The sequence below is a fragment of the Melanerpes formicivorus genome, unplaced genomic scaffold (assembly GCF_026170545.1).
Source record: "Melanerpes formicivorus ecotype bairdi unplaced genomic scaffold, bMelFor1.0.p_v2 SCAF_5, whole genome shotgun sequence".
Lineage (NCBI taxonomy): Eukaryota > Metazoa > Chordata > Aves > Piciformes > Picidae > Melanerpes > Melanerpes formicivorus.
The window spans coordinates 22,371,037-22,381,940 of record NW_027142357.1 but is presented as its reverse complement, the minus strand read 5'-3'; the positions used below and the strand labels follow the sequence as shown (position 1 = coordinate 22,381,940).

Genomic DNA, 10,904 nt, shown 5'->3' with positions numbered 1-10,904 from the left:
TCCTCATTTCTGCACAAACTCTGCAACACATGAATTAAGAATGTGCCTGGTGCAGATGGGAGATGTTAGTAACATCCTTTCTACACAGCACACATTCATGGAAGTAGCATATGCTTTGCCAGTTTTGTCCCTTGTCACTTTCAGAGTTTGAAAAGAATCTGCTGTTCCCTGGTGCCTGGAGTTGCAGTAGCAAAATCCTGTCCAAAGAATAAATGATACCTATAATATGTGTCTCACATTTTAGGATCTGACTATGCCAATTAAAGCTACCATCCCTTTTGTCTTCTGTATCATTGTGTTTAGGAATTTAATTTAATGTTTCTTAGTTGAGAGAATTTATACCACTTTCCTGTTGCATGCTTTCACATGCTTCTCAGATCTTTCTCTGCTTATTTGCATAAAGAGGTAGGATAAGGCCTTTGGTATTCAGCAGAGACAAAAAACTTCTTTTTTTCTGGGTCAATCAATTTCCTTCCTTAGATCAGAGCTGGGATCTCTGAAGTGTATAACAGAACCAAGCCTCCTGCAGTTGTAAAATTAGAGCCATCACTGTCATCCCCCTGTAACAGCAACAAGAGAAAAAATGTGAAGTGTAAATTTTTGTGGCTGTTGAACTCAGTCAATCACTTCCAGTTCTCTGGGAAAGAAACTCATAATACATCCACTTCCAGTGTTTGTAGGACATAATTAAAACACTTGTGCATCTTATCTTTGAATATACCTTCTATTGTATGGCATGTTGTTAAACTGCTTCGTTTGGTTTGCTGGATTTGATATTACTGCCTGCGACTGAGGGGAAAATGGCGTGACCCACTTTGCTTTAGGATGGCCAAGGCCGATTTCACTCATTAGACTGTACTTGCTTGTACTTTGCTGTGATCACATACCTGAGGCTATGCCCTCTGAAAGCAAACCCAGTATTTTTACATTAAGAGACTGGTGGGGTGGGGCATTGGTGATCAATGTACAGCCTACAAAGGTTTTAGAATAAAGTGTAGCCCTCTGATTCTGAAATTCTAAGAGGCTTGTAGTTTTATAAAAAAAACAGGAATGACATGTAGGGTCTGGTGAGTGCTTCTTGCATTTTTTTAATATGTGTTTCCTATAAAAAACAAAGAATACCTTTTAGGGCTGATACTATTTTTCTCCTTGCCCCTTAATGCAGCTTATGAGAAAAACAGTGAATAGCTTTTACTGAATGTACTTGAAGTGTAGAATGCTTGGAAACGAATGCTTGCTTTACTGCTATAAATTGTTCATGATATGTCTTTTCTTATATGCATCAAACACAGTGCTTGCTGCAGAGATGCATGTGATTTGTCTTCTCTCCTGAGAGATGGTAATTGGCTTCAGTTTGCATAGGGTACTGCAGTACAATTTATTTTCTTAGCTTATCTGAGGCTCATCTTGCAGCATATTTTCTTGTATGAGAGTGCAGTATTTAATTTGTAAAGTGGATGAGAGTATGTGTTGCATTACAAAGGCAAAGCACGTCCCTGCTCTGTGGTATTTAGTGGAAACAGATCACAACACTCCACCACCCTTCTTTACCTTATCCTGTTTTGTTATTAAATTGTGCATGAACTAATCATGATCTTGTAGAAAACATCCACTGTAACTAGCTCAGTAATTTGAACACATGACTAATGAACTGTAGTTATGATTTGCTTTGTCTATTTACAATTAATTATTCCTGTGGTTTTCAGCTTTGGTCTCATGGTGTTATTTATCTTTTCTGAGTCTTATCTCTGCCTCAATAACCAGTCAGTCTTCAAAAAAGCAACAAATAGAAAATAACGAAAAATTTAAGAATGTCAGCATAAGATTTTGTTGTTAGTTCAGTGATACTTTTAACTCCTCACATTTCTTTACAGTTTTAAAAATTTATTTATCTAGATGAAGAACTAAAGAGGTGAACATAAAAATCACAACAAATGGCACTTCAAGAGGGTTAAGCTCTTCAGTGTGAAAATATTCACACAGTTGTAACAATTCACGTAACAATAATGTTGTTACATATAAGTCTTATACTGGAGATAATCCCTCTCAGTGAGGGTCTTAATGATTTTATTAGTTCCTATCATAATTTTACCTTTTAAAGGATTGATTTATTCTGCCCCTGCCCCATCCTCACCTCCCACCCTGACCTCCCCCCCGCCCCGATAAAGTATCGTGTGCTGTTCATACTGGACTGAGAAGTGCTGAGTACTTCAATGGATTCTTGAATTTCTTAGTAAATACTTTTGACTACTGGGGATCCTAACTTGCCATAATGGCAAGTGCTGCTTATCATTATTGTGACTAGTCTGCTCCTTCTTGGAGGAAACATTTGGAGGTTTTTTTGCCGCCACACACTGAGCTTTCCTCCTTTGTTAATATTACTTCAGTGCTGAATTAGCTTCAGCTTATTCTGAAAGCTTATTACTCTTTTATGACTGTGCACGTATTAGTACTGCTGCATTAGCTTGTGTGATGCACTAGGACTTCTAGGGACACTTTCTTGAGAACAGTATTAAGCTGTGCTGCCCTATGAATTAATTTGCAATGTACTGAACTAAAGTATGTCTCCTTTCTGGGCATCCATGTGGAAATTTTTTTAATCTAAAAACTCATTAAATAAAAGCAGCAAGTAATGAACTTACACTGTAAGAGTGACCTAACTCTACTGTCAGCTTTACTAATACCATGGGTTTGGCAATACATGACAGATAAGAGATTTAATACAGAGCGGAAGGCATTTTTTCTGTGGCTGGCTGTGTTGAAAATTCACCAGTTCGTGGTTTAGTATAGTCATACAATCAGGAGTTTAGTAACCAATAAGGTATCCCCCTTTGCTGGCTGGAAACTCTGGAATGGGACTATAAGCAAAATATGGTAGGAACATAAACCCATGCTTGACTGGGAAAACCGTCACTACTGGCTTGTCTAGTAGCATGTAAGGAGTTCCTTCAAGTGGCATTTCTGTTCAAATGCTCTAGAAGCAAAAGAAAGGTGTGTGTGATGTGAGATTCAAGTTACACAAATCCTTGATTTCTGTAGATAAAGGAACAGGTAGAATGGAAGAGGAAGGTCACAGAAGCACCAAAGGGTAATTAGGAAAAAATATATTTACCCTCAAAGCAGTGAGCCTATTTCCAGGCCAAGTTAAACCAAGACCTTCAGCCATTCCTGCTGGTCCACACAGAAACCTCTGTCAATGTCTTCCCACATGCAGTACTTGGTAGAGACGCTAGGTGGAGTAATGTTACTTTTCACAGTACTGTAGGAGATGCCGAATTCCTGAAAATGAATTATGAACTCTCCTCATCAGAACATTTGCCAGTCTGTTCACAGAGCAGAACTTCTGTAGATTTTAGGGTCTGGTTTGAACATGTAGTTTGGATAGGTATGAGTAAAACACAACTGTGATGTGAAGTCAGGGACCAAAGAAGTTTCTGGAAATTGTTTGAATAATTTATGAAGTTAGGTAAGGTAGTCAAGAGGAGTGGTGGAATCCAGCCCCTCTGGTATATCAACAACACCTCTCAGCTTGGTGCCACCTGAAAAATTCCTGAAGGTGGACTCAGTCCCACTCTCTATATCATTGATGAAGATATTAAATGACACTGGTTCCAGTATGGACCCCTGAGGGATACCACTTGTCACCCATCTCCATCTGGACATCCAGCCACTGACCACTACCCTCTAGATGCAACCATCCACCAATTTCTTATCCATGGAACAGTCTACCCTTAGAATCCATATCTCTCCAACTTAAAAGGATGTTGTGGGGCCTGTGTCAAAGGCCTTGCAGAAGTCCAGATAGATGCCGTCCTTAGCTCTTCTCTTGTCCACTGATGTAGTCACTCCATTGTAGAAAACCACTAGGTTGGTCAGGCAGGGCTTGCCTTTGATGAATTACCTCCCGTTCCTCCATGTGCCTTATCAGAGCTCCTAGGAGGATCTGTTCCATGATATTCCCAGGCAGCTCCAGAAATATTCTAATTCCTGGTCAGTTTGAAATACATTATTTTTATTTTATATTAATTTAATAAGATAATATTGTGTTTCAGTGTATTTCAGTGTACTTTCTGCCCTTAAGCATCACAAAGACATCCATTACAAGTCAAAACTTACTATGTAACACCCAGGTATTTATGACTTTGAATATTACTTAATGCAGTTGAGTCTTGTTCCTGTGAGATCAAGTGAAATGGCATTTATTAGTTTTGAGAATTATGGGCACAAAAAGGGTTGCTGTACAATTGAGAGCAACTTTTAGCTATTTATGATGAGCCCTTTGGCTAAATGTTATACAGGACCACACAGAGGAACTTAGCTAGAGAGTTTGCATATTTGGGACTCATAAAGTGTGGACAACAGCTTTGGCAGTACCAATGTGGCAGACTAAATCAATATCTTAGATAATGATCTGTGCCTTTGTAATTCGGAAGGGCTCTTGAGGGTTGACAGAAAGCATGTTGGGGCAGAATGTGTAGGTGTCCTATGTTGTTCCTAAGCAGTATGTGGGTGACAAAGAAGTAGAAATCAATGGGAACTGGTCAAAATTCTCAGATTTTAAAAAAAATTATTTTACACAAACAGAGTTAAAATGTGAAGAATAAAATATTTATCTCTGGTGATAAGGAAAGCATTCTTTATTTGTACCAAAGCCAGTTTCTAATCTTGCTTTACCCAACAGAAGAACAGAGACAAAGAAAAATAAATACAATTAAAAAAAAAATGAAATCTTTATTTTTTGGCTCATTTGTAATATTGTTTACGATGTTTATGATAATAACAATTTCCTGCATGCATTTCACCAACACATTACAAGTCAAAAGCATTTGTAAAAGAAAGATTCTATATTTAATGTTAGTTTGTGTATGAAACACAAAATGTCCCAATGTCCTTGATTATACAAATGTGCCATTTTGTTCCTGGGAAATATTGTGGATCCTATTTGTAAGTCTAGTGCAGCGTGATTCGAAAAGAATAAGAATAGGCTATGTAAACAAACACTGCAAGACAGCAAGGATTTCATGAACAATGAGACTATCTTGGAACTTCCAATGCAAACAGTGATAGAAACTCACACGTTCCCCTAATATTTTCCTTGCTATGTCCTGTTACCAGATATAACTATTTGGAAACAAGCTGGGTTCCAGATTTACACAATTTACTTCACATTGAAATATATGCAAATATAATATTAAAACAAGATAGTCTACAAATAGTCACTTTTATTTTCTCATAGTGTGATGATGCCAGCTTGAAAATACCGTGGTTAGAAAATAAGCCAAGTGAGTGAGGAAAGAAATATAAGAAGCAGTGATCTAAACTTTAGGACACTTTTCTTATATACAAAACTGTTGCCAAATGATATTTCCTTACATTATTAACCACATTTTCAACAGGTTGATCAGTTTGCAATATGGCCTGCACATTCTGATTTTACACCATATAGTAGTGACTTCAAAATTAAAATGCAAAACTAAAGAAGCTCATAAATAGCTGCACACTATTGCTTAATGGTTTGAAAAAAAGGAGATCTGGTTGGACAACTTGATTCATGTCACCGCTGAAGCATGGCTTTGTATAGTGGAGGCTCTGGACAGTCGAAGGAACAAGATACAGGAGCAAAAGCATTGACATACATCAGTCATACTCTCCAAACTATCTATAATGGCACAGAACACGTGTCCCATTGAGGTCTTGCAAATTACTCATACTGTGGTACATATCTGATACAATTCAATATGGCAAAGCCATTTAATTCTATGCTCAAATATGCATGACAGTATACTGGTAATATTTACATGGAACAGGGTATTTTATTGATTCATTGCATGTCGCCCATAATGAGAGAGGACAGTAACTAAAGAAAAATTGAACTGTTTTGTTTAAATAAAGGAAATCAAAAGCCTCCCAGCTATATATTGGTGAAGCCAGTTTTAAAGTACAGAAACTGCATAATATTTTTTAAGCTGTGAATATTCTAACAAAATCAAGAAGCTGTTCATGTTTAATGATTTGCATAAAAGGAAGTCATAAAAGAAGTCATTGCAAATTCCTGTAAATTAGAGGAGACTTTCCAGGCACATTAATCTGGATGCACATAATCTGGATGCAGCCATACAAGCAGTTAGATCACCTAAAATAGAGGAGCAACCCTGAAACATGGAAGATGTTACAATTTTTAGCTTTGTGCAATGTCATATTTTTATTTACGTAGGATTGACAAGTGCAGCATGCCTATGCAAAGCGCTTCTGTCTGTACATTATAGAGAATCTGAAAGCAGAACACCTGGTCCTCATACCTCTTTCCCCAACATAAAACCTATTACAAAAATAGTCACATATAATAGTAAACAACTTGTGAATTAAAAAATGATAAATACGCTAATACTGGTTTTGTAAAAATATGACAAATGTAGCAGTTGCATTACAAACAGTGAAGAGAATTACTGTTCTACGTGTTTTGCAGTATGTGAAACACAAAAAATTATCGCTTCACACTCATTTCATGCTCCATGTTCTCTGTGGAGCCATTTTCCCCCTCATTCTTTGCAGTGTCAGCTGTAGTGAAAACAGTAACCTCATGTCAAGTTTGTCACCCTGATTCACAGAGCCCCAGTTTGATGATGAAGGTTCACTGTTTTGTTATAGGCACTGACCTTAAGTATATATGTAATGCATATATATGCATACACACACACACGCACGCACACACACACACACATATGTATGTGTAAAAACTGTCAGTTTGGCATAAACCTCCTACAGGAGTCCAGTTGATGCTTCATTCTCAAAGACTGTAAACAAGTTGTCCCACAAACAGAACTCTTAGATATTTATTTTTTGTTTTCCCTGACATCTTTACCTTTGTGGTTCTTTTCTGCTTTATCTTCATATTTTTCTTTGTCTGGCTTTGTTACACTGTCATAAGAAGGTGGGGAAGTTGTAGAGGAACTCTCATCTGTTTTTTCTGGAGTGGAGTTCCCATTTAGTTTATCAATAATTATCTCTTTTATAGCTGGTCCATCACCTTTGTTTTTACTTCTGTTATACATACTAGACACCTTTTTAACATTTTGCAGTAAAAGGTGACGTCTGTAAGCACGCTGAATAATGACAGCAGATACCTCCTCCTGTTTTCGTTTCAATGTGGTTGTAATTGGTTCATAGGAGACTTTGGAAGGATTGGCTGCCATGAACCGATCTTCCATCTGTATTCTGAGGGCATCCATCTCCCCACTTTCCCCCAGAACACGCTTTGTGAAAGCAAACAAGATGTCAAGGCAGTGAATTCTGTCACCGCTTACCATGGGCAGATCCATTGCAATAAGCTGGACTTTATTTGGTTTCGCTATAAGGAGAGGAGGATCTAAAGAAGCTGCAAAATCTGATAGTTTACTGTATTCTATGAATTGTGTTGCATCGGGATCAAACTTCTCCCAGACTTCATAGAACATCTCAAAGTCATCCTCACTCAAGGGCTCAGCACTTTCTTCAGTAGCAACACTGAAGTTCTCCAAAATCACAGCAATGTACATGTTCACCACTACCAGAAATGATATGATAATGTAGCTGACAAAGAAGAAAATCCCAACGGAAGGGTTGCCGCAGTCACCTTTCACGGAGCTCCCCGGATGATCTTTATGGGGGTCGCAGTCTGGCTCCCCACTGTTAAGAATTGGGGCTAGCAAACCATCCCAGCCAGCAGATGTGGTAATTTGGAACAGGCAGATCATGCTGTTGCCAAAAGTTTCAAAGTTGAACATATCATCAATCCCAACTTCCCTCTTAACATAGGCAAAGTTGGACATGCCAAAAATCGCATAGATAAACATGACCAGGAACAGCAGCAGCCCAATGTTGAACAAAGCAGGAAGAGACATCATCAAGGCAAAAAGCAGAGTGCGGATGCCCTTAGCGCCTTTAATGAGGCGCAGGATTCGACCTATTCTGGCAAGTCGGATGACTCTGAATAGTGTGGGGGACACAAAGTATTTCTCAATCATCTCAGCTAAGAACATACCTGTTGAAAAAAAATTGCATATTTAAAATATAATTCCAAATTTATGCATGCATTACATACAGAGAGATTTATTTCGATCTTCAAAACAATCAATAAGTAAGTAAGTAAATAAATAAGGAATTAATAAGGAATTATGAAAAATAAAGACTGCTAGTGCAAGGTAGATAATGTCTGTCAAAGCTTTCAGTTATTCCTAAAGCAGTCTGGAAACAGAAGTCTATGTCTTAGTTATAATTAGTTCTTGAAGCTGTGCCTATAACCTCTCTCTTCTATGAAGAACTATATTGCCTTAATTTCTGCAAATTAGTAGTTTTGGTGTTTTTTTTTTAACCTGAGGATCTACACTGTATCAGCACAGCCTCTCTTAGGTGTTTCCCTCTTTAATACATTTTTAAATACAGTTAATTAGCTTTTAAAAGCTGACAGAAATCTATTCAGTAAGACCTTAGATAACAATGGCAATTACAAATCTCATGCCCTTTACATAGCTGAAAGCAGATTTGAATTTGAGCAATGCTGAAAGCAATGGTTAGTTTGCATAAACCACCAGACATTCCTCTTTACATTTGTACATTTCAACCTGATGTGCCAAATAGTTGCTTTATGTCTTTTGGTGTGGAAGATGACAGTCAATCTAATGGGAGAGATAAATATCTTATATACACCATTTCATATATCGCATGCTATAAAGTATGAAGCATCAGAATGTTCTTGAAACAAATGTTCCCTTTTTCTTCAACTGTTTCATTGGTTGTTGTTTTTTTTTTTTTTTTTTTTCGTCAAAGAGAATGGCTCTTACCTACTATGGAGAGAATCACAACCACAAAATCAAAAATGTTCCAGCCTATAGTAAAGTAGTAATGGCGAAGCGAAATCAATTTCAGGACACATTCTCCAGTGAAAAGGATAATGAACACAAGGTTAATCCGAGATAAAATTGTTTCCATTTCTTTACTCTGGTCATCTGTTTCCACCATCATTGTGACCATGTTAAGACAGATAAGTATCATGATGCTGATGTCAAATACTTGTTTGGTTACAAAATCAAAGACCATGCCTTGGAATTTGTTCTGCAAAAAGAAAGATGGAATACAGTTTATACTTTGAAAATATTGACATTACAAAATGCCAAATGGGAAAGAAACTTATTGCAAGCAATACCCATTCACAACACATCTGCTAATATAAATCAAGAACATTCTGGTTTGTGTCTCCTATTAGAAGAGATCAAGAAATATATCACTGTTGGCTGAAGGGATGGGAAGGGAAACAATGCAATAGTAATAACATTGATAATTGATATTATTGGTGTACAAAAATTTGTGTAACTTGATATCCAGCAAGAGTACTGGCCTAATAGAAACTAATTTTCTTAGCTGGTTTTAGAATACTAACCACCAGAAATGTCTCTCTCCCTTAAACTGATTGTGCTTGGTGAGATCCATGGACTGCTAAAGTTACAAGTCTCGAAGCCATCATGACTGCAATATCTTGGTTATGCTTTAGTACTTAGCCAACTGTTTTTGCCATATGTTACTCCTTAAGAAAGACTATTTTTAACAACTCAGTGCATAAGGTGCAACAAGTAGTTTATTTTTTCTAAACACTGTAGAAGTTCAGTAAATAACAGAGTAGTGTCTTATAGACTAAACTATCCTAGTTTATGCTTTACTTCCTAGAACATCCTTTTATTCTGTAATATTATCTGCATCTGTCTTTCTCTTTCATATTAGGTGACCATGGGCCTTCAGTCTTGAGCAGCAAGGGCTAGTGCATCCCCATTTTCTACAAATTGTTTGGGAGGAGAAAACAAACAAACAAACAAAAGAAACCACCCAGAAAATTAAGTTTATTCATGGGTAAGAAGAACCACTAAATGGTCCGAACACTCTACTTTTCTAGAGTTTAAGCAGGGAATTATGGGATTCTTCATACTTCAGAGTATATGTTTTGAAATGAAATATGAACAATCTAGTCCAATGAATCAAAAAAAAAAAAAAAAAAAAGTCAGGGGATAAATTCACAAATTCACTGATTGCATTGGGTTGGAAGGGATCTTCAAAGATAATCTTATCCAATGCACCCACATTGAGCAGGGACACCTCCAGCTAGATCAGGTTGCCATGGGACACATTGAGTCTGATCTTGAATATCTCCAGCGACAGAGCCCCAACCACATCCCTGGGCAACCTATCCCAGTATTTCACTACTCTCATTGTAAAGAACTTCCTTATGTCCAACCTAAATCTACCTTGCTCCACCTTTAAACCATCGCCCCTCATCCTCTCTTTACAAGCCTTTCTAAACAGTCTACTCCAGCCTTCCTGTAGGTCCCCTTCAGACACTGAAATGTAGCTATAAAGTGTCCTCAAGAGCCTCCAGGCTGAACAGCCCTAATTCTTTCAGTCTGTCTTCACAGAAGAGGTGCTTCAGCCTTCTAATCATCTTTGTGGCCCTTCTATTGTAAAGGTAATTGTACCTTTACAATAAAATAGCTTGAAAGAAAACAATTCTTTCCAGACAAATAACCTTCTCTTGTTGGCTAAAATCTTATTCCCAAATTAGTATTTAATTAGGAAAATTAAAGTCAAATCACTTACCACTGGCCTTGGTATAGGTTTCTGTGGCTTTTTGGATCCCAGTTTTTTCATTGCATTGTAATATTTCTTCTGTTCTTCTGTCATAAATATATCCTGACCTCCAAAGTAAATAAATAATATAAAAATTAATTGCTGTCATGTCCACGCTTGCAACATTTAACTGCAGTATGTCTCTCTGTAACACAGTAGTGTATTCATATTTGATTTATGTAACAAAAGTGTATTTGTACTGTGGATGATCATATGAATTACTAATACACAAACCCCCCCAAATCTTAATGGTG

At 37.3% G+C, this 10,904-nt stretch overlaps 1 protein-coding gene across 4 annotated transcripts in view; it reads right to left on the bottom strand.

The window, feature by feature from the left end:
• Window positions 1–4,706: 4,706 nt before the first annotated feature.
• Window positions 4,707–10,904, bottom strand: part of LOC137441343 (sodium channel protein type 2 subunit alpha-like) — a 75,168-nt gene continuing 68,970 nt past the window's right edge. For all 4 annotated transcript variants that reach the window (XM_068138734.1, XM_068138736.1, XM_068138733.1 and 1 more), the window contains 3 exons: window positions 10,621–10,725; window positions 8,820–9,090; window positions 4,707–8,020 (listed from right to left, as the gene is read on the bottom strand). In XM_068138734.1, the coding sequence (XP_067994835.1) occupies window positions 6,834–8,020; window positions 8,820–9,090; window positions 10,621–10,725 (1,563 nt within the window). In that variant the 3' untranslated portion in view covers window positions 4,707–6,833. The remainder of the gene's footprint in view (window positions 8,021–8,819; window positions 9,091–10,620; window positions 10,726–10,904) is intronic.